The sequence below is a fragment of the Liolophura sinensis genome, chromosome 7 (genome assembly GCF_032854445.1).
Source record: "Liolophura sinensis isolate JHLJ2023 chromosome 7, CUHK_Ljap_v2, whole genome shotgun sequence".
Classification (NCBI taxonomy): Eukaryota; Metazoa; Mollusca; class Polyplacophora; order Chitonida; family Chitonidae; genus Liolophura; species Liolophura sinensis.
Window position 1 is genome coordinate 4,385,116 of NC_088301.1, and position 22,819 is coordinate 4,407,934.

Below are 22,819 nucleotides of genomic sequence, written 5' to 3' on the forward strand. Positions count from 1 at the left end.
ATTTTTCGTAAAAGACTTTGTCTGGCGGTGCCATGTACGAGAAACTGATTTACGAGGTTTTGTAAAGGTGGGCCTTGAAGTCTATTTAATTTCTAGAATGATCCTGTAGGGTTGCGTCCCTTGTTTGGAAAACTGCAGTTTCAAGCCAGGTTACACTAAACTCTCTTCCTTTTGGACAGACAACAATGGGAATGACATTCTAATCTAATCAGCTCATAATCGGTAGCTTTCCGTGGTTTACTCCAGTTTCCTCTACCCATAAACCTCATATAAGTTAAAATGACTGATTACGGCAATAAACACCAATCAAATGAATAAATAAACCGATTAGCTCAGCTGTTTTCCCTATCACTGGCCAAATTCATAAACCGATTCTTAAGAGTGCAACGGCACTCAAATCAACAAATGTTAATGCTGAACACCGATAGCTTTGATATTGTGCACCTGTTATACATCATCTTCCTCTCCGCCCGTACGTGGGAAGGTCTGCAGCAACCTGCGGATGGGTGCAGGTTTCTCCCGGGCCCTGCCCGGTTTCCTCCCACCATAATGCTGGCCGCCGTCATATAAGTGAAATATTCTTGAGTACGGCATAAAACACCAATCAAATAAATCAATAAATAAATTATACATCATACAACCAGGCATAGAAAGGGAAAAAAACACTGTCTTCATTTTCCCTTTCCTTAGATATCCTTAGATATATTCCACACTGTAGATTGCAGTCACAGTCGGGCTGAGCTTCTCTTCAAGGAACCCATTGTAAGTTTGAACTGTAAGTTTCTTGGCCATCCATGTTCCACCAAAGAGAACTTTGATCAGAGAGCATGGGCCGGTTGCGCACAGACCGGAAGTATAATGATGGGTTATCTTGCCTTAACCTGACACACATTGAACTTTTGTTATCACTTTTTATTTTGTAAAAAAAAATACATATAATCGTTCACCACCATTATAAAGCTTTTCAGTCAAATTATAAGGATTCCGGGGCACAAATAAAGTTCACTGGAAATGACTTGGAAGACATAGGGACCTATACGAATGCAAATAATCAAGCTGAGGGTAGTCATTTGTGTATCCAATTTATTGATGACAGAAAACTTCCACAGTACATAGTTTTGTCTGCTGCATCGGAGAGCGTTTCTGAAGGATTGAAGGCCTTTAGAATTGATTTTGGAATTGCTTTCAAACTATCCACGAATTGCACAAATGGATTCTCGCAGCGGATTTTGCTTTTAAGATATTTACGCAATGGAATTGCAATAACCATGTCCTGGACGTTTGTTCTGGCTCTCTCTAGGGGATTACACGGACTCTGAAAGTGAAAGTAGAAGCGTGAAGGATGTGACACAGGCATGTCGTAGACGTGGTGTTCTACTACGTCAAAGGCCCGTCAACTTCGTGAGATGACGTAAGCTTACTGAGAGCTCAATACCTTACTCAGAGCGTGGGGGGCGCTGCCTGACTCCGTCTGATAAAATTCGATTAACATGTCAATGATTCCAATCGATTTTTCTTATTTCACCTGCGCAATGTTTTTCATCGTTATGCTATGTCATACAGTCTACTTGTCTATAGGCAAGGAGAGGTCAACATGGGTTGGGGATTTCTTTCCTTAAAAGAATATATTGAAAGTGGATTTGGCTTTCATACGAAATAAAACTGAAACAAATAGCTGCCATCATTTTCTCTAGACATAATCACACTGTGAATAAAATTTTTTATCCTTCAAATTGCTGCAAATTTCCCATAATTATTTATTTCTTTGATTGTTGTCTTAGGCAATACTAAAGAATATTTAACTTATACAACGACGGCCAGCATTATGATGGGAGGAATCCGGGCAGAGCATGGGGGAAATACACTACCGTAAATTTTCCTATATGTACAAAAAGTGCACCATTTTTTTGTACAAAACCAATACTTGACACACAACAAGTCGCCATACAGTTCTTACGGCAGAATGGCTCTTGCGGTCCTGTTTTCAGGTAATATCTGCCTCGCGGGGCCTGGTTCGGTTTAGCTGGGTAACCCATCGGTGGACATCCGGTCGGTCCACAGTTGGCACAGGCGCCCTGGTCAAACTTCTCTTTGGTGGAACAAGGGTGCCCAAGAAACCGACAAGGGTTTACGATGGATTCCGTGAAAAGGTAAATGGCTCTGTCGTGACTGCAGTCTACAGCGTGGACGACGTCTGAAATACACGAGAAATAAACAATAGTGCTATGACATGGGCTTCCAGGGGTCTCTATGCACAAAGCAATCCCTGCCCAAGTTGACCGCAAGCACCAAGGTAACACATGTGTCGCCATGGAAGTTATAATGAACATAGCATGTGCCTGTGGCCCAGGTGTTTATAGGCTACAAGAGCTTTATAGGATTCAAACAGATAGAATCACTGTTTTATTCATCTCAGTCTGATAGGTCTCCAATCTTCGTCGAATTTCTATCTTAAGTTAGAGTTCAATCGTGCAGACCGAGCTCGTGTTTATTTTTATCAGATCAAATGTAAGTGTGGTTACTGATACGATAAAAGAAATTATCACATGTGCATGATTTGAGCATAAACTTACCCTTGAAGTGTAGCGTGAAGACATCTTGGATGCCCGTGATATATGGGTGACTGGGGCAGCCGGGCTGCTGGGTGCCGCCATTAGGGTAGAAATCAAGGTGACCCAGCTCTTGTTGCGTGCCAAATCCTGGCAATCGATATTTTACTACGAATTTAGCATGTGCTTACAGTATACTGATGTAATTGTAAAAATAAGGACTATACAGGACTGTTCATAAAAATGTATAGACCCATTAGTTTTTTGATAAGATACATATACGTCACCTACCTTATCTGAAAACATTTCCTATTTTACAATGTCTGCATTGAAGATATGATTATGGACCAATGATGTTAGGCTTAAATTCTGCTGAGATTCACGACATGAACCGATTACCATTTAATCACGAATGCCTTGACACTCTGCCAAAAGTAGTGCTTCTGTATTTTTGTTTATTTATTTCTTTGCCAACATGGAGTTCAAGACCAAACATATTTACATGCCATACTGAACCACTAATTAAGATAACTGGTTTTAATTCTTGTCGGGAAATGTTTCATTTAAGAGAAGCGGACAAATTTCAGCCATCACTGGTAAATACCCTATATCAAACGAAATCATTTAGACTATAGCGTTAGATTTAAGGGTGGAGCAAACAGGAATGTCAGGGGTAAGCCTGCGGTGAGTAGCGTTGTAAGATAACCAAGGTTAAGCGTCATTGCTACTCACTAAGTAGTGTGTGTATGGTATCAAAATCAAGCTTCACACAAAATGGATTTCATTTCAAGAGGAGGCTCTTAGCTTTTCAGTATAAACAAATATCGCATTAAGGCATATTCTGTTATATCCCAGTGATACATAGGGATTCAAAATCAATTAGTAATTTCGTGGAGTTGGATACAAATACTTGTTCAAGAGAGTATCTGTGTTGGTACGTCATTTGTACGTCTTAGCAGAGGTTTTACCTAGATCAATGACCGGAATTCCATCGGAGTGTATGACATCAACAAAGATGGCGTCGGAGGGATCTAGTCTGACAGCCTTGTCCGTTTCCTCAAACAGAGGGCCAGCGGGATCAAGGCCTGTCAGGACAAACACAAAGAACATAAGTTTCGTACCATCCACGTAAAGTTTGGCACAGTCTTTGGAATGTACCCTTTGGACACATACTTTCTTATCTGTTTGTGTGCAATAGCGATTTTCAGCGACCCAATTAAATGAATTCGTGTTATTTTTGGAAAAAAAATGATTTTCCAACATGATCCTTATCGATAACATATATTCTGACGCAAAAGAATGCGTCTTTGAAGCTCATGTCATTAAAAAAATCTGGAGACGAAACAAACTGACGAAAACGAGAATGTTTAAAGCTGTACAACACTAATCGCTTTATCATTACGGTTGTGTGAGCATGTTTCAGCACAAGGCATGCAGTTGTCATGGAAGCTTACCCGTTATTCGTCCAATTCCAGGCGTACGGTGCCCAATATAACCAGCAATGTGTGATCCCAAACTGTGACCAATCAGGTGGACTGATTGAAGGTCAAGACCGAACTGGGTGTGGAGCAGCTTGATCAGCTTGGCGGTAACGGCTGCTGTAAGGCGTGTGTTGGCCACGGCCTGGGGATAAAATGTATGGGCGCCTTCATGCCAGTCCACGGCCACCACATTACAGTCCTCCTGCAAATGAAGAGCGGAATATTGTGACAAATCTTTGTCATAAGGGAACTACTAAGTCCCCTTGGGGAAGAGTTAGAGTTGGATGTGGATCAAACACCGTGTAAGTTTTGCTTAGAAAACGTAATTTAAGCCAGTGGCGCAGACAGACGTACCCCACAGTGATGGGATAGTGACATCCGGCTATCGCTCGTTACATCAGTACTAGGATAGTACCTTCCCTTTGAAGGAACATCCGTGACATGTTCAGTACCCAAACACAATTTACCTTCAGAAGGAACGTCCATGTTCAGTACCTAGATAGTACCTACCTTCTGGAGGAACAGCCATGACATGTTCAGTACTCAGACCTACCCTGAAGGAACTTTCATGACATGTCCAGTACCCAGACAAAACCTACCTTCTGAAGAAACAACCTTAACATGTTCAGTATCCAGGCACAACATACCTTCTGAAGGAACATCCATGACATGCTCAGTACCCAGACACGGCCTACCTTCTGGAGGAACATACGTTACATGTTCAGTATCCAGACACAACATACCTTCTGAAGGAACATCCATGACATGCTCAGTACCCAGACACAACATACTTTCTGAAGGAACAGCCTTAACATGTTCAGTATCCAGACACAACATACCTTCTAAAGAAACATCCATGACACGTTCAGTACCCAGACACAACATACCTTCTGAAGGAACATCCATGACGTGTTCAGTACCCAGGCAAAACATACCTTCTGAAGGAACAGTCGTCATATGTTCAGTACCCAGACACAAGATACCTTCTGAGGGAACAGTCGTCACATGTTCAGTACCCAGACTCAACATACCTTCTGAAGGAACAGTTGTCACATGTTCAATACCTAGACACAACGTGCCTTCTGGAGGGACATCCGTGACATGTTCAGTAACCAAACACAACATATTTTCTGAAGGAAAATCCGTGACATGTTCAGTGCCCAGACATCACCTACCTTCTGGAGGAACATCCGTGACATGTTCAATACCCAGACATCACCTACCTTCTGGAGGAACATTCATGACATGTTCAGTGCCCAGACACAACGTACCTTCTAGAGGAACATCCGTGACATGTTAAATACCCAGACATCACCTACCTTCTGGAGGAACATCCGTGACATGTTCAATACCCAGACATCACCTACCTTCTGGAGGAACATTCATGACATGCTCAGTGCCCAGACACAACGTACCTTCTGGAGGAACATTCATGACATGTTAAATACCCAGATATCACCTACCTCCTGGAGGAACATCCGTGACATGTTCAATACCCAGACATCACCTACCTTCTAGAGGAACATCCGTGACATGTTCAGTGCCCAGACACAACGTACCTTCTGGAGGAACATCTATGACATGTTAAATACCCAGACATCACCTACCTTCTGGAGGAACATCCGTGACATGTTCAATACCCAGACAGCACCTACCTTCTGGAGGAACTTCCGTGACACGTTCAATACCCAGACTGCACCTACCTTCTGGAGGAACATCCGTGACATGTTCAATACCCATGGAGCGTTACCACGACTCACGTAGCCATGGATGAGAAACTTGATATCTTTTTCCGCGTCAAAGTCTGCGGTGGTGACCGTGTCCGGATCGTTCTCGTTAAGAACCTTTCCGGTTTCCGGGTCGTTCCGGGTGTACAGTTTAAAGTTGACGTTAACACTTTCCGGAGATTGCGGCAAATATTTCCAGGCGTTGTCAAATGGAGAAGATGTGTCAAAGCAGCCTAAATTGTCATAGCACACGTTGTTTTTCCCTGAGAACAGAGCTGTCGAAAAAGTCACATAAAAAGTAAAAAACAACTGCAGTTTATTTGAATCTTTATGAAACTTGAAAAATTACATGACTCGAGGGCAATTTCAAATCGAACACAGAAGAATGGCCATGTGCTTTTGCTTGTTCCGCGTATGATCCGTATTGATGCATTCTTTAAACTGCCGTATGAATCCTCATTAGATGTTTAGAATTCTCAAACCTTTTTTATAATAGGGTTAGTCTTAAATGTGGAATATGATGTTGCAGTTTATTTTCATTTTCAGTGAAGGTTTCTATGCCCTGAGGGTTCTCTTGTTATGTTTACTTCTCTTAATCATGACTCTGCCTCTTAGAGCTTTTGACGTGTTGTAAGGTTGCAAGGTGTGGCTATGTAAGCTTCAGCGTGTTTGCGTTTTACTCAAGACCTGAACATGAACTTTTGCGACCAAAACTTAGAAACCTGAGTACACTAGTATGAAAAACAAATATATAAACATGTCCGTTATGTTATTTACACTTACCATAAATTAATCCTACATTCAGAAAAGTGGCAGTGAAATACACTGCTGTGGAGAGCGCCATTGCAACAGTTTTGCTAACAAGACAACTTTTCACTTATACCAACCTTAGCGCATGGTATTTCACACGCACTTGTGTTTATCAACCGAAAGAATTCGCACGGTACCAGGCATCTGGTAAAATCCCAGGGAAAAGTAGACCGAGAAGGTATACATTTGATATCATTATGATATTGTTATATAAGCTAGGTATCTTCGGGCCATGCGAGTATAGCTTATTATGCATCGAGTTTGCACCGGGTCAGTAGCATGTATCAAATTACATGTTATTGACCGATCGACGATTTCTAATAAAGAATCGCAGCCTTTCACCTTTATGTTCGTGTGTATACGAGCTCGGTGTTGTGCAAATGTCTACGTGGGCGAAGCAGTCGTTGTGCCCATGGTAGTTAGGTGATTTTTTCAGGTTCCTTTTAAAGAAATATGGTCACAAGTCTTCAAACCTGACTTATATATCGCTGTGCTGGCTAAAAAAATATTTGACAGAGAGTATGGCTTTCGCACAGCTTACTCACTGAAAACTTCCAAGTCTGAGAAGCGACATTCTTTCAAGTATGTATGGAATCCATTCAAATTTTTAAATTAGATCACCAATGTGCGTTTGAGCCTTTTCTTCGAGTCAAGCAACCGATATGGAACGATGTTATGGATTTGTATCGCTATCTGTACCCATAGGTTTTTGTGGCTATGGGTTGCATACCAGACTAGCGGGTGTTGTCAGTAAACAGCAATTTATAGATTGGTTGTTCGGGCTGTGTCTGGGTGGGACATCCTCTGTGTTGTTTTCGTCATGGCGTCCCAGTGAGGCACAGTCCAATCACGAATAAACATCGGCATTTGTGTTAACAGAGAATACGTCAGAGACATGAAATAACTTAGACGGCAGTTCACAGTTAGCGGTTAGCTATTCAACCGGGACAAGTCATTATTTCTATAAATTATGTATTGGGCTATATTTCCATTATTACTGCACCTACTGACATCATACTTGGTATATTAATGACGCTTAACGCGGGCTATCACATGATGTCAAAAATTGCGGATTCTGACGGCAGGGGAGCTTCTGTGAATAGCAGTCTTAATAGCAGTCTGGCCCATATCTCCATAAATACTGCACCTACAGACATCATACTCAGTACATTAATGACGCTTAAAGCGGGCTATCACGTGATACATATAATTCCCGAGGTACCAAGTATGGTGTCTGTAGGTGCAGTATTAATGGAGTTATGGTCCAGATTGTTATTCACAGAAGCGCCCCCTGCCGTCAGAATCGGGAATTTTTGACATCACGTGATAGCCCGTATTACGCGTCAGTAATGTACCATGATGTCAGTAGGTGCAGTAATAATGGAGATATAGCCCTATACATAATTTATAGGAAATAAAGTCTTGTTCCCGTTGAATAGCTAACTGATAACTGCGAAGCGCAGTCTATGTTATTTCACGTCATACATTAACCATAAGTGGAGCAAATATTCCCAGCCGCTTGCTAATTATCCTAGTTTTAATGAATATCAAACTGGGAACTAGAAGCTAGCTTAATTGCCGGGAACAGGGAACTGTCTGATAACTTCACAGGTATAGGATGCTTGTAGCTCACACCCGTCAACTCTCTGCCCGGTTCCATCCCATGACAATGCTGAACACTGTGATACAAGTAAAATATTCTTGAATACGACGTAAATCACCAGTCAAATAAATTAATTCATATCGATGTTACATATAATAGAAGATTGAATATGCAGAATTTGCTGGGCACTCTACCAAGGAAGAACTGGCTAACTTTTCTTTGAAGGAAAAGAAACCTATAAAGTTATATAATTATTTCTAGAATATTTCCATGTCTAAAATAAGGTGCAGACCCCAAGTTGTTGAGTGCTATGGAAGCAGTACTTGTGCTAGTGGATATTCGCTGATGAGCTGGAACTACGTGATGACCTGGAAGTGACAAAAAGGTTATAGGGCCGAATACGCAAAAGAAGAACTTCGCATGGAAGGCTGATTATTTCAGAATCAGAATGTTTTCTTTTCTTTTTTTACGCTTTCTTCTTCAAATAACCAGTAACTGTAATCAAATAATTACTTTGGGTAATAGCTGGATTTAAACATACATTTGAAGTGCTAACTGCGTGTGAAATAATATTTTTAGAAAGCGGCCCGTGACACACTGACATTCAGGCTGGCCTTTTTAGTTCAAACATCGTCTTGTTTATTTGTGTATTGGAAACTCGAGACTATTGGGATCGTAAAACTGAGATAAACATATGGATATATATTCGTGATGTTATTTTACCTTTACCTCATGAAAGAATTGTGTGTTGTTGTTTTTTCTTTGAAGACCAGGCCAATGTATCTAAATTGATCAGGGCAACAAAACGGACCAGGGGAGACAACTCCTTCGGGCTACCACAATTTCTGGAGAAATGGCAATTTTCCACATATGGAAGCCGGATTCGGCCGTTCTTGTTTCGTTAGTTTCGACACTTCAAATGTTAGGTCGAAAAGCCAAAAACGCGAAGGGCGATATTTTAAAACCCGAAGGTACCAGACGAAAACCCAAAAGCACAAAGCGAAAACCCTAAAGTGTAAAGCTACATGTATGCCAACTTGACCCTATCAGGTTTTCACCTTACGTTTTGCAAGCTGTCGACTCACACCTTCGAGTTTTCAACCTTTGCGCTTTCAATATTCGCCTTTTTTGCGTTTTAAGGTTTCCGACATTCGCTTTTCATGTTTTCGACCTTATATTTGGAAGGTTGGAAGTAAGAAAACGCTAGAGGCTGCGTTCGGCTTCCCTAACCACTGTTTATGAATCAGACTGTTTAAAAGCAGAGATCTAGATGTTGCCTACAGAACATTATAATAAATTCTCGCCTCCATTGTGTAAATCTTCAGGTGGTACAAATGGGTTCCTGTTTACCCACCCTTAGCCTACCTTCCACACTTGACCGGAATATGTATGGTGTTTCAAGTCAAGTAGCTGAACGTGCCACAGGGCGTGTGTCACTGGCCGAGAGCAGTGTAGCGTGCTGTATATAGGGATTAAATGAACGCGATGTAAAGTTTGTGAGTGTGAGGGATCAACTGTATATGTAGGTCAGGAGTTCATCCCATAATACTAGAAGTTTTCGAAAACTCGGTCAGCTGTCTGAATTACATGAGATCCAGGTTTATATTTACACATACCCTCTCCGCCATGGTAAAATGCGCAGTTGATCAGAGCGTTTTCCTAACAGACGTCTGACATGCCGGATGTAAACAGCATCTTATACTGTCATTGTGATACAGTGTCTGTCTGAGTGAGTCAGGCATTGTATATGATAGCTATACTATACCTATGGTGGAGACATTTGACAGTGACACCATACTAATAGATTCGTGGAATTCATACATGTTACATGTTTACATGTGTTTATTCTGTTTTTAGTCAAACTGTGACATTCATGTGGAGAGCAGTTTTGAACAATGACTTTGACTGTTTATCTGGAAAATAAATTCTGGTATTGATTAGTTTTCTGTCTTGATTCTTCTATGTATGTACGTGTCTGAAGGCACATAGTTTTGGTGAATCTTAACAACCGAAATCCAACTTGTCTCTCATTTTGACTATAGCTATAAAGAGTTCTCTGTGACTTGTGAACACTTTTGCATTTAAATTGATTCGATATAATTCACAATCGCTTAAAACAAAGACAGTAGCTTAAATTAAATGATAGTTGTTCAAACTACGACAGTGTAGACATATACATGTGTATATACATCTATACACAACTCTCTCTCTCTCTCTCTCTCTCTCTCTCTCTCTCTATATATATATATATATATATATATATATATATATATATATATATATATATATATATATATATTAGGTACTGACAATTAGGTTGAAGCCTATATATATATATATATATATATATATATATATATATATATATATATATATATATATATATATTAACACCTTCTTAACTTTCTACATTCTGTTTTATTTCAACTGCAGTTTCAAACTTCATGTTATTTTCAAAGAATATGAATATGAATGTCCACAGAGGTCTTTATATAGGATATGTCTTACCAGTAACCAAGGAACATGTTACGTAAATGTCAAAACAGGCAGTGGGTTAGTTACATGGCATAATACATGGATAAATTGTTGCTGGGAACAAGGTCGTACATGCATAAAGCTGTTAAGTAGTGAACAATAGATTAATCAGTACCTAAAAGTGTCTATCCACAGGGCGACTAGTGACGATGCGTTTTTATTAGCATCGAACGGATGGCCCAGCGGATAATCTGTGACAAAATATTTGTACATTTACAATGGGTAAAAAAAATGAACTGGTTTGACAAAATTAATCCACATAAATTATACAAGAATGTGGTACATCATGATATTATGAGATACGATATTAGTTTATATTATTTATATCATTATATATTATTTTTTGGCTAGGGTTATATTTCTGGGTGGAAACTGAGGGGTCAAAGCAGGGCGTAAAGCTGTCGAGAAACAGCAGTTTCTGGATTCGAACTCTCGGTCTCATTCGTTACCATGTCATCTGATGCACGTGCGACACCTTGCATGCTAGCTAGGGCCTCGTACATTCTCATTCACGGCACGTTCATAATCTACGCTTTTTTGATCTTTCACACTTTCGGCAATGTTTGATTTGTAGGATAATGTGGATGTCATGATATGCAACATTTAGATTTTGTATTAATTTGAACATGTTGAAGCCTAATGTAATACGATCAACTTCGTTATGATTACTAAAGGCCGACTCCACACAGCCAGTTTTGAGAGTTTTTCAATTTAGGTAGGAGGTAAAATTGGAATACTGTGCACTTGTTTCTGCATGCGTTTTACGAATTCAATACTTTAACATCGAGAGAGAAAAAGTAACTGATGAAGTTGTCCAAATTTAATTCCAAATGTTTACTTCAATCAAAAATTGCTGTGTAGAATCCGCACAAGAGCCGGGGGAAAATAATAAACAAACGGTTCCGCCACACTCAACCCACTCAAGAATGATTCGAGTTTCAGAAAAAGAGAAAATTTAGTTTAATTAATTTACCAAAGTTTGACATTTTTTGCTACATCTAAGAAAAATAACAGTGTCTCTGGGAGTCATATTTATATGTCAGTGTTGCAGATGCAAAATAAAGACTTGCTTTGATGCAAGCTGTAAAGTGAACTCGTGTATGTAACAACAAAGTGAGGAGTGTCCTATCTATAGGCTGTACAAGAATTCACGTCACGAGATCGCGTGCGTAAAACTGACCCACATATCCGTTTGCAGAGATTATGTGACATTACTACATGGACAAAGTAACTCAGATTGTCCGATACTGCCCTAGTTGTCTAACCTGTGTACTACTATATACTTTATACATATAATAATCATTCCCCACCATCAGATGTGTGCGTGTTTCATTTTTGGGGTTTTGGTTTTTGTAGTTCGATAGGCTTATTTTAAAAACATTTTGAGAGTCAGTTTATTTGAATGTTTAAGAAGCAAAATGGTTTTTTTTTGAGTGTTTGTTGACAGTATGGGAATCGTTTCCAAATCAAGCACAAATGTTCCGTTAGTCTCTTGATGCAAAATGGCGGCTATTTTAGGATGAGTCTGTTGGCGTATTTCGTAAAATCCCGTTATTCCCAGATGTGTACGATTATCAGGCTATTTACTCTCCCTGATACATATAATAGACTGAATGAAGTCCACCTCAAGACTATACTTTGTTCCGGACAATGTCACCCGAGCACCTGTTTTTTGGGGAGTGTTTATCAAGTGTGAAGATAACCAAAAAGACCAAGCCCTTCATGACTTAGCCAAAGATAGCTGTCAGCAGGCCTACTACATATCGTATCTATAAGTGGAATACACAAACCAGACATCACGTATAGCTTGATCGATTCTTTGATTGGGTTTATCATAGTTTCTTGATTTTGTTGATGAGATCAACAGGTCATATACTTTATATATGTACAGACTGGTTGGTCAGATGGTGGTTGTTGACATCCAACATTAGCAATTTCGTCAGTGATTTGCCAAAGGTCTGTGGTTTACCTACACCCATAATTCGTCAGAAGAGTTTACCAAAGGGTTACACCCACGTTTCCTCCGAGGAAAACTGACAGCGTCGTTTCTTGAGTATGGCGTTAAATGAACAAAATTCTACCCGGACCCAATCCTTTTGGTAATCTAAAATCTTTAACTGATACATGCTGAACTGTTGTACGTCTATTGAATAAATAAATCTACTTTCTCATCGCTCCATTCGACAACGTTATCAGCAGTTCAAGTGAAACACTTCATCACCTGCTATAAGACGTTATACATTTGAAGGAATACTTCTTGACGCTATATATTCTTGAGTACGGCACCAATCATATAAAAAAAATTAAAAAATCTTGACGCTATAACTTTTCGGATAACCTAATACGGTCACTGTAAATGTGTTATGGTACATGGGCTGTACAACAAAAACATCTCTGCACTAAACTCCGCGCTAAACTTTGTGTCGTGTAATGCGCAGCTGATAAAGGCCCTGTGTAAACATCACACTCGTGTAGTACGCGTGCGCAAAACGTAACGTCTGGGTAATAGTACGTAGGCGCTATAAGTGACGTGTGTGTATTACGTCTTATACGCACGTAAATAATCACGTGCGCCCTGGGTGTTCATCACAATACAATTACCATGAACATGTATTTTATATCAGACTGTTGCACGTATACTGTACATATAAATGCATCATGATTCGCATTAACTGTGTATATAAGTCACAGAGAAACCAACCAAATAAGGCCGTTGAAACAGACGCTGAAACGCCTCCTTGACATAGTTATGGAAGCCTGTTAAGGCCGTCATCTTACAATGGAACAGTTGTACAATGATATCCGTAATCGGCTTCCATACTTTGCACATCGAGAACACAATGTAAACATTAGACTTTTCCTTGCCACAGCGCATTGACTGTGATCAGTGCAGGTCAGAGTTGAATACAGCTCTGACAGATTGGGCTATCACCCCAGAGCCTCTCACCAATGCAGTTGCTGTGAGTTCAAGTCCATCTCATGCTGGCGTACGTGGGAAGGTCCTCCAGCAACATGTGAATCGTGGGTTTCCCCCGGGCTCTGTCCCGTTTCCCCCTGACAGCCGTAGTATAAGTGAAACATTCTTCAGTACCTGATAGTCCAGCTCGTATACTGCCATCCTCTCCTGCAACATGTGAATGGTCGTGGGTTTCCCCCTGGCAGCCGTAGTATAAGTGAAACATTCTTCAGTACCTGATAGTCCAGCTCGTATACTGCCATCCTCTCCTGCAACATGTGAATGGTCGTGGGTTTCCCCCTGGCTCTGTCCTGTTTCCTCCTGGCAGCCGTAGTATAAGTGAAACATTCTTCAGTACCTGATAGTCCAGCTCATATACTGCCATCCTCTCCTGCAACATGTGAATGGTCGTGGGTTTCCCCCTGGCTCTGTCCCGTTTCTTCCTGGCAGCCGTAGTATAAGTGAAACATTCTTCAGTACCTGATAGTCCAGCTCATATACTGCCATCCTCTCCTGCAACATGTGAATGGTCGTGGGTTTCCCCCTGGCTCTGTCCCGTTTCCCCCTGGCAGCCGTAGTATAAGTGAAACATTCTTCAGTACCTGATAGTCCAGCTCATATACTGCCATCCTCTCTTGCAACATGTGAATGGTCGTGGGTTTCCCCCTGGCTCTGTCCCGTTTCCCCCTGGCAGCCGTAGTATAAGTGAAACATTCTTCAGTACCTGATAGTCCAGCTCATATACTGCCATCCTCTCCTGCAACATGTGAATGGTCGAGGGTTTCTCCCGGGCTCTGTCCTGTTTCCCCCTGGCAGCCGTAGTATAAGAGAAACATTCTTCAGTACCTGATAGTCCAGCTCATATACTGCCATCCTCTCCTGCAACATGTGAATGGTCGAGGGTTTCTCCCGGGCCCTGTCCCGTTTCCCCCTGGCAGCCGTAGTATAAGTGAAACATTCTTCAGTACCTGATAGTCCAGCTCATATACTGCCATCCTCTCCTGCAACATGTGAATGGTCGAGGGTTTCTCCCGGGCTCTGTCCTGTTTCCTCCTGGCAGCCGTAGTATAAGTGAAACATTCTTCAGTACCTGATAGTCCAGCTCGTATACTGCCATCCTCTCCTGCAACATGTGAATGGTCGTGGGTTTCCCCCTGGCTCTGTCCTGTTTCCTCCTGGCAGCCGTAGTATAAGTGAAACATTCTTCAGTACCTGATAGTCCAGCTCATATACTGCCATCCTCTCCTGCAACATGTGAATGGTCGTGGGTTTCCCCCTGGCTCTGTCCCGTTTCCTCCTGGCAGCCGTAGTATAAGTGAAACATTCTTCAGTACCTGATAGTCCAGCTCATATACTGCCATCCTCTCCTGCAACATGTGAATGGTCGAGGGTTTCTCCCGGGCTCTGTCCTGTTTCCTCCTGGCAGCCGTAGTATAAGTGAAACATTCTTCAGTACCTGATAGTCCAGCTCGTATACTGCCATCCTCTCTTGCAACATGTGAATGGTCGAGGGTTTCTCCCGGGCTCTGTCCTGTTTCCTCCTGGCAGCCGTAGTATAAGTGAAACATTCTTGAGTACCTGATAGTCCAGCTCATATACTGCCATCCTCTCCTGCAACATGTGAATGGTCGAGGGTTTCTCCCGGGCTCTGTCCTGTTTCCTCCTGGCAGCCGTAGTATAAGTGAAACATTCTTCAGTACCTGATAGTCCAGCTCATATACTGCCATCCTGTCAAATACTCCTCCCACCAATCAAATAAATAAATAAATTGAGTACTGATTCGCTGATTTTGTCAGATACCTGCATGACGAGACCGTTAATGGTTTACTTCGGGGACTGTATGCGGTTTCCTCTAGGCACAAACCTCAACTTAGTCGTATTATAGAGTACAGGCCTACGGTGTTAAGCAACAAATAATGTAATACATGAATAATTATTTCCTTTGATTATGTTACCCCCTACATACGACCTTTAATAGCATGGATCACAGTGTAAAACCAAGGAGGAACTATGGCAAAATTTAATGTCCAGAAGATTTAGCTTTAATCCAACTGTGTCGGGCTATACGTGATGATAGAACTGTATAACTAAGCCTGTTAAACAAAACAATGACGCCATTCTGATAACGGATATCTGGACATTCTAATTAACCCGTGAGTAAGGCCATGCGCGTGATTTCTACTCTATCACATTTGATTCTGAATATTTATACACAATTCACGGTCGTTTAAATCACCGATTACTTAACAGGACGACTTGAACCCGATTTACTGGCAAAATAGGCACACACAAAGGCCTTATACATGTTGTACACTCTACAGTGTGTCTTTGGGCACATTCCAATCCATCTATGCACAGGCCTACATGTACATTTGCTAATGAACAGCACTGATTATAGAGTAGTTTCATTATAACCCCATGTAGTGATAGCGGATTTTTGGAAAGTGTAGCATGTGATTCCAGATTCCGTTAAACCCCAAGCACTCACTCACTCATTCCAGATAAGTATCAAGTGACGTGAGTTTTATTTGAAATAATTGGACCCTACATTGAGCGATCGTGTAACGTCAGCTTATGCGGCTGCAACAGATCTCTGAGCACGGTGACCTCGACATACAAAAACCAGCAGAGCCATCGTGACATTGCAAGCGCAAAGTATAAAATTTGCACACGGCTCTGAACTGATATCGGAATCTTTTGCACACGGCCCGATAACCAGGACAATTAAGTCACTCAATCTGGTCATTTCTAGACCTTATGAGTAAAGTTCGGGCTGACAAACCGGAATTGAAATTAGGTCTCTAAGGTTTGTATTGCACACGGCACAGAGAATAAATATGTCAAAAAAAGAGAAAGGCTCTGTGATTTATGATTATTAAAATCTTCCTCTCAAATGGCGTCATATTACCTATATCGGTAGCCTATATACAAAAGTCGGCGTGCTTATACACAAATCATTTTTTGTGGTGCATTTATCTCAACTGTAAACAAATTCCATGTGATTTAGAGCAGACTGCCAATACGGGCAAGGAACGAGTGTGGGCTTGATTTGTTGCACACGGCACTATGACGTTCTAAGCGTATATATATGTGACACGCCTTCTGCGATGCAAACCGACGTTCTTGTCAATACCACAGCTTTGACGTGCCTGTGTTCCTGCTCGACATAAAGAGACAACATGCCTGACCCATGTAACTGCGCTCAGAGTGAGTATCAATCAACACAGGACTAAATGTGATCAATGATCTTCTATCGTAAGATCACAATAATATTAACATATGTAATCACGTCGCTGCGGTACATGTACACGCTTAATGCGTCTATGCATTTAATGTTAATGTGATGAGGAAATCTACATAAATTACACCTGTTAATGCTATCTGTATTATGTCCCCACTAATCTTCGCATAGTTGCTACTTGTCTGTACCACTGTGGCGATATATGTTGGACCTACAGCTTGTACCTCAATCACGTAATGTTAATTCTTATACGAAGGACCCTCAGCTGTCTCAGACTGCTGGCTCGCAGTGACTATATTTTGTATCCGGCCACTGATATATGAGGTCGCATGTTCGAATCCAGTTCTCGCTGATTTGGCCGTGGCTTTCTGTCGAGAGTCGAGATGTCCTAGTATGACTATATGCTTTGGTGTACCTTAATTATGTGATACCGAACATGCACAATCCGGCTGTTTTAGTGATATTTAAATTTTAAGATTACGCAAGGCAAATTGTCTCCAACACGTAAAGACAAATAAAAGATTTGGCTACTCGGTCTGGTCGTTGACCTGAACTCGAAGATGTTAAGTGTGTCAGAATTGGACAATAGCCGTACAGAAGTTGAGGATATTGAACGGTACCGGCGTACAGTTGTATAGAGAGGTGTGTCAGAGAGACGAATTATTTGTCTTATCCCTGAGGGCCTAGTTCTGTATGGCCTGTATAAATAGATGTGTACCCTGCCTTTCCGGCGATATTTTACGAGAGCCTGCAAGAAGGTACTTCGATTGTGCCCATAGGCGTATTGGCCCTGTCAACAGAAGCTTCCAGCCTTTGTGAATTCCCATCTAACTGGTTCCCTGTTTCTTGCGTTCACTGGACAAATTCAGAGTGTATAGCACGGTCAGCCTGTGCGAATATGCCATCAGAATATGACGTCAGATAGTGGTTCGAATCCCTTTGCTGATAATTTGTCACCACTCTATATAATTCCTTTGATTAAGAATAGTTTTGTATAAAGCGTACCTATATACATATAGCTTACAAGACATTAATTGGTTTGTAATATAATGCGTATATAAGTGTAATGGTGATGCATTAATTTTAGCATAATGTCATACATCGATACAATCATATATGCATTCCGTCCTCGAAAGAAATGGTTTTCAGGCTATCTTAGCATGGACCCATATTCATCAAACTTTTCTAAGACTTAGATCAAAAATTCAAACACCGCTACAATTAAAATGCTTTCCTCCAGGAAGTTTAAATTTTGCACACTGATTCTTTACTGTAGAACAATGTGTCGACTACAATATGTTTTTCTCCCGGTCTGACTTCCGCTTTTTAAACAGTTGCAATTTATGACTGATGAGTCTTAAGTTGCTTAATAAATACGAGACTCGTACTTTGTCCCATACAACAAGAGAGGTACCGTGCTGGAACCCGACCAATTCAGTGTGGGATCAACTGCGGCCTCGTGTCCGGATATATCACACATTCTTATATCTTAAATATGCGGTGATCTCCTATACATAAAGTTACTTCATGCATCCTTATCGCTAACCGCGGTCTTGTTTGTTTGATATACCGGAGTACTGAATGTATAAAGAAAACCAGAAAATAAACAAATATGTTCACCGCTATATATACTGAAGGGATGCATAATAAGTTTAACGCATAGAGCCGTTAGCCGTGAACGGCGTATGGGCGTTTGGTGAGTGGTCATGCGGAAACGCCGAATTTCTCCCATCATGCGGGGAAGATACATTTACGTAATACGTGCATTCTTGAACACATTTGAAAAGGAAAAGAAAAAACATAAAGCAGCCTATCCTAATATATTTATATAACGTAAATTCCATACCATGAAATTCACCTCACGTCTATGCATGTGCCTACAGCGACCATAACCTCAGATTAATAACAAATATTTTCACATTTTAAATCTGCTGCATTTCTGTTAAAACATGATTAATTTAGTGAAAAAACACAAAATATTTGCACTTTTTTTCGGTTGTAGCTCAGCAAACCTCAACTATGTATTATGAATTCCTGTCTACCTCTAAGCCTGTGTCTGAGCTCTTGTATACGTACTCAGCATGTATATTTATATGTTCTTCTACGTGTCCATAATGAAATCCTTATTATCTTGTAGCACTGGTCATATTTGTGAACGTCACTTAAAAAACAAAAGTGAACAGAGGATAACGTGTAAGACTTCGTATGTATACAGATAATAAGATTACGTGTATAGGCCTTATAAACAGTAAACAGTGGGTGATAGACATATACAAATAAATAGCATCAAATAAATATATTGTTTGACATTCATATATGTATACACCTAATGAAAGAATACAAAGCCTCGGCTAATGTAATAACTGCAGACGTTTGTCAGAGTCATTTTTCGCTCACAGTTTGCCCGTTTATCCCTGAACGGCAGGTGCGACTTACTCTTCTGCATCAGGGCAGCAGCATAAAGGTTGATACATGTACATTTATAACGTCATTGACAACATCCACAATCCACATGATAAGCCTACATCGGGTTTATATATACAACACCCGCATGCTTGTGGCCATGTAAGCAAAAGACAAGGGGAATGTCATGCATAAAGTACCATACGCCCTCTGAGCTCTCCAAGATACCGGGATCCACCGTGCGTGACCTTCACATAAACAAACTGCGGATGAAGACGTCATACCTGTTGTAAGTTCAGCGATGTTTTTGATCTGGAGGTTTCTTTTGCTGGTTTTTATCGGTAAAGTTTTCAATTGTTTTCATTCATACTCATGCGAACCAACTATACTCACAGTTTCTGCGTCACAACGGAGTGCGGGTTTCGAAAACATTCATTAAAGTCATAAAATTTGTAACTGTTGAATGCATGGAAAAAGAGACTTGTTCTGTGAAAGGGGGGTATATGAAATAATTGCTGTAGACCTGTATAAAGGAATATCCGTTTATACAAAGGAATGAGGACGGGATCTTGTTACGTAGCTGACTGTATTTGTACACCAGCAATCATGGATTCTTGTGACGCAATTTCTCTGTTTTAAGACTTGCACACCTTACACCTATCTTATCCTCCCTCCCCACATCTCTACCTTCCGTTTCTGTGTAGAATGTAAACACATCCAGTGTGTTAACGGAGACACCTGACAAGAGGTCGATGATGAAGTCCACCACTCAGAATCAGTGTCGTCTCTGTTGGAAGGGCAACCCGTCTTAACAAGCTGTGTTGATATTTTGTCGAAAAACATCGTCTACATACGCTTCTAACAGAAAACCTCTGTTAGAAGCGTTGTCTGAATTTCGAGACACATTTCAAACTCTTTTCAAATTATTTTGCTTTTGGAATACATTTGTCTGCATGCGTCATGTTTTTAAATGGAGGTATATTGCGTTTCAAGCAGGGTTAACCCCATGCTGTCATATTTCGGATATTTCAGATTACGCCATTTCGCCATGCAGTCAAATCGGGTTTTCTGCGATGTAAATTTAATCTCGATAAAATTTATTTTTACATCGTACCATAATCAACACTGCGTTTTTTAAAGATGTTTTTGATTATAGCCTATGAATCATTATCACGCGTCACCTTGGATACAACACGCGTCACCTTGGATACAAGCCAAACCTGTCAGGGTAGAACCATTCGCTTTGCATATAGACACAGGAAATATTAATATTTTTTTTATAAATACGGAACAGATTTATGAAAATATGAACGGTTTGTAAAATAACTCATTCACGTATTAACACGCCTACATCTATTTGTAATATATGTCAGGAATGTCACGGTCACAAAAGTGAGATTGATAACCATGAATGTGAACAAGTGGCATGTCTCTTGAAATATATAGTTAAAATTTTTAGCAGTATGTTACAGTTACGTAACAAACGGTTATTAGTTTGTCTCTCATCAAAACAAATTTTATTTATTCAGCTGTCAAGACGGGAAATTTTACTTGTTCTGTGTATACACTAGAATGCCAGACTGTATTTGTATTGTCGGTTTTGAATTGTTTTTCAAACAAACAAGGGGAATTAAATTCGAGGTTGTCTAAATATAAAGAATTAATTGCTAATGTCATTGTTTAGTTTCACAAGCTCCTTTCTTTGTCATCAGTTATTCGAGTATGCCTTAAAATAAAGTTGTGAACCTTGCACGAGTTTAAGCGATTTCCATATAGCTTTTTGAGGCACATTGACCTTTGTCATCGACCTCCTGTGGAATAGATGGTTGAACTGACTGATTGATATATAAAATATAGAATAGTGCAATAAACTATGCATATACAACATGTAGTGCTTCCTTTGCGTAATTGTTTCATTATTGCTCACTTTTCCTGTACACGCAAATCATTAATGTGTTAATTTTAACAGAAAGTCTGTTGTCTGAGTGATGCTAGAATGTATTCTGCTATTGCAGCAGATTATTCTGTTAAATTTAACGCACATATTAATTCAATATAAAGATTCTATTAGATTAACAGGATATCAGGTTATATGAATATGACAGAATGTTGTGTTATAATAACAGAATACATTCTAGTATCAATCGTCAACAGACATTCTGTCAAAAGAAAAAATTAAGGTTTTGAGTGCGTATACGGTGGTCAGGTTTATTGGTAAAAGAAACCGTTGAGTAAACTATACTACCTGTAACCGGGTACCTATAACTGACAAACCTTCTGACAAAACCGCAAGCCAACCCACAACAGCTGGATTGGAACCTACGGCCTTGCTGGTCCCGCAGGACCGATGGGCCGCTGTGAGAACACGTCTACTATGTAGCTGAATCAGCGCTAGTGTTTGAGGGATATCACGTGGGTGTGCACACGTGAACATATGTCCCCGAGTTAAATCGTTTTACCGTATTTAACAATGGTGCCAGTCAGCAGTGCTAATAACAGTTACCTTTGTATGTTTGTTCCTTGTAGCTGGAACTTGTTGCTGTTCCGACACCTGCACAGGTGACGCCTGCAACTGTGGAGACAGATGCAAATGTGGGACCGGCTGTGCATGCCCAGGATGCAAGAAAACATGCAAATGCTCAGGTATGTTAATATAATTAACCTGAGCAAGCATGATGCAGATACATGCATATGCCTTGATCACTTAGATTGATGACGCGGAAGTATTCTTTGGTAAACTGTTACTGCAAATCATCAGTATTCATTGTCACAGTAATAATACATGTTTTCGAGAGGTTTTCCATAAAATCTGTATCGTCGGACCACATTTAGTATGTACCGTTATAGACACGAATGATGCTGCTCATTCCGCAGTAAGATAACATAACAGATTGGATTTAGTACTCATGGTAGAAGAGAAGTGAGAGGAAATCTAGGATAAGTCCTGTATTTCCGAATTTAGATTTTGTTTCATTTTGTTGAATTTATTTCAATCTGAATTTGAGTTTTGCTGTATACATACCTTTATCACTCACCAATCATTATCCAGTGTATTTGATAACTTCTTGTCGTTGTGCACATTTTAGGTGGCTGTGCATGTGGCGTCGGCTGCACTGGACCAGATTTTTGTAGCTGCAAGAACAGCTGCAGCTGCAAGTAAAGCGGCGAAATCTGTAGCTGCCAACGTGCATGCGGAGGGATGAGAGGGTGAGGAAGTAAAGCGTTGCCATGGACCGAATTTGAGACAAATTGTGTTGAAAATGATTGCCTCCAATAATGACAATCCCGACAGTGGAAACAGTGGCAATACCATCAGCCCTGGGAACAGTGGCAAAACCATCAGCCCTAGGAGCAGTGGCAATACCATCAGCCCTGGAAGCAGTGACAATACTTGGAAAATGGCAACGTTGGCAGCAGTCGATCAACATGCACGATCAACTTCATCTTGTTTTACCATGTGATTTAGTTTAAAGTCATTAAAAATGTACTATTCTTTATTCGTGTAATACCTTCA

The 22,819-nt window shown here is 40.5% G+C and overlaps 2 protein-coding genes across 2 annotated transcripts; one reads left to right on the forward strand and one right to left on the reverse strand.

The window, feature by feature from the left end:
* Positions 1-1,304: 1,304 nt before the first annotated feature.
* Positions 1,305-6,608, reverse strand: LOC135469852 (pancreatic lipase-related protein 2-like). The gene is made up of 7 exons (XM_064748474.1): positions 6,541-6,608; positions 5,734-6,032; positions 4,004-4,232; positions 3,518-3,634; positions 2,574-2,699; positions 1,958-2,194; positions 1,305-1,315 (listed from the first exon to the last, which is right to left on the reverse strand). Exons 1-7 carry the CDS (start codon positions 6,599-6,601, stop codon positions 1,305-1,307), a joined length of 1,080 nt encoding a protein of 359 aa, XP_064604544.1. The 5' UTR covers positions 6,602-6,608.
* Positions 6,609-16,708: 10,100 nt separating this feature from the next.
* On the forward strand, positions 16,709-22,819 carry LOC135469708 (metallothionein 20-II-like). The gene is made up of 3 exons (XM_064748271.1): positions 16,709-16,868; positions 21,832-21,948; positions 22,392-22,819. Exons 1-3 carry the CDS (start codon positions 16,841-16,843, stop codon positions 22,463-22,465), a joined length of 219 nt encoding a protein of 72 aa, XP_064604341.1. The 5' UTR covers positions 16,709-16,840; the 3' UTR covers positions 22,466-22,819.

Coding starts and splice junctions, on each gene's coding strand:
- LOC135469708 (XM_064748271.1), top strand. CDS start 16,841: ATGCCTGACCCATGTAACTGCGCTCAGA. Junction 16,869..21,831: donor CCCATGTAACTGCGCTCAGA/GTGAGTATCAAT, acceptor TGTTCCTTGTAG/CTGGAACTTGTTGCTGTTCC. Junction 21,949..22,391: donor GAAAACATGCAAATGCTCAG/GTATGTTAATAT, acceptor TGCACATTTTAG/GTGGCTGTGCATGTGGCGTC.
- LOC135469852 (XM_064748474.1), bottom strand. CDS start 6,601: ATGGCGCTCTCCACAGCAGTGTATTTCACTGCCACTTTTCTGAATGTA. Junction 6,033..6,540: donor GAATGTAGGATTAATTTATG/GTAAGTGTAAAT, acceptor CTTTTTCGACAG/CTCTGTTCTCAGGGAAAAAC. Junction 3,635..4,003: donor TGGAATTGGACGAATAACGG/GTAAGCTTCCAT, acceptor TTGTCCTGACAG/GCCTTGATCCCGCTGGCCCT.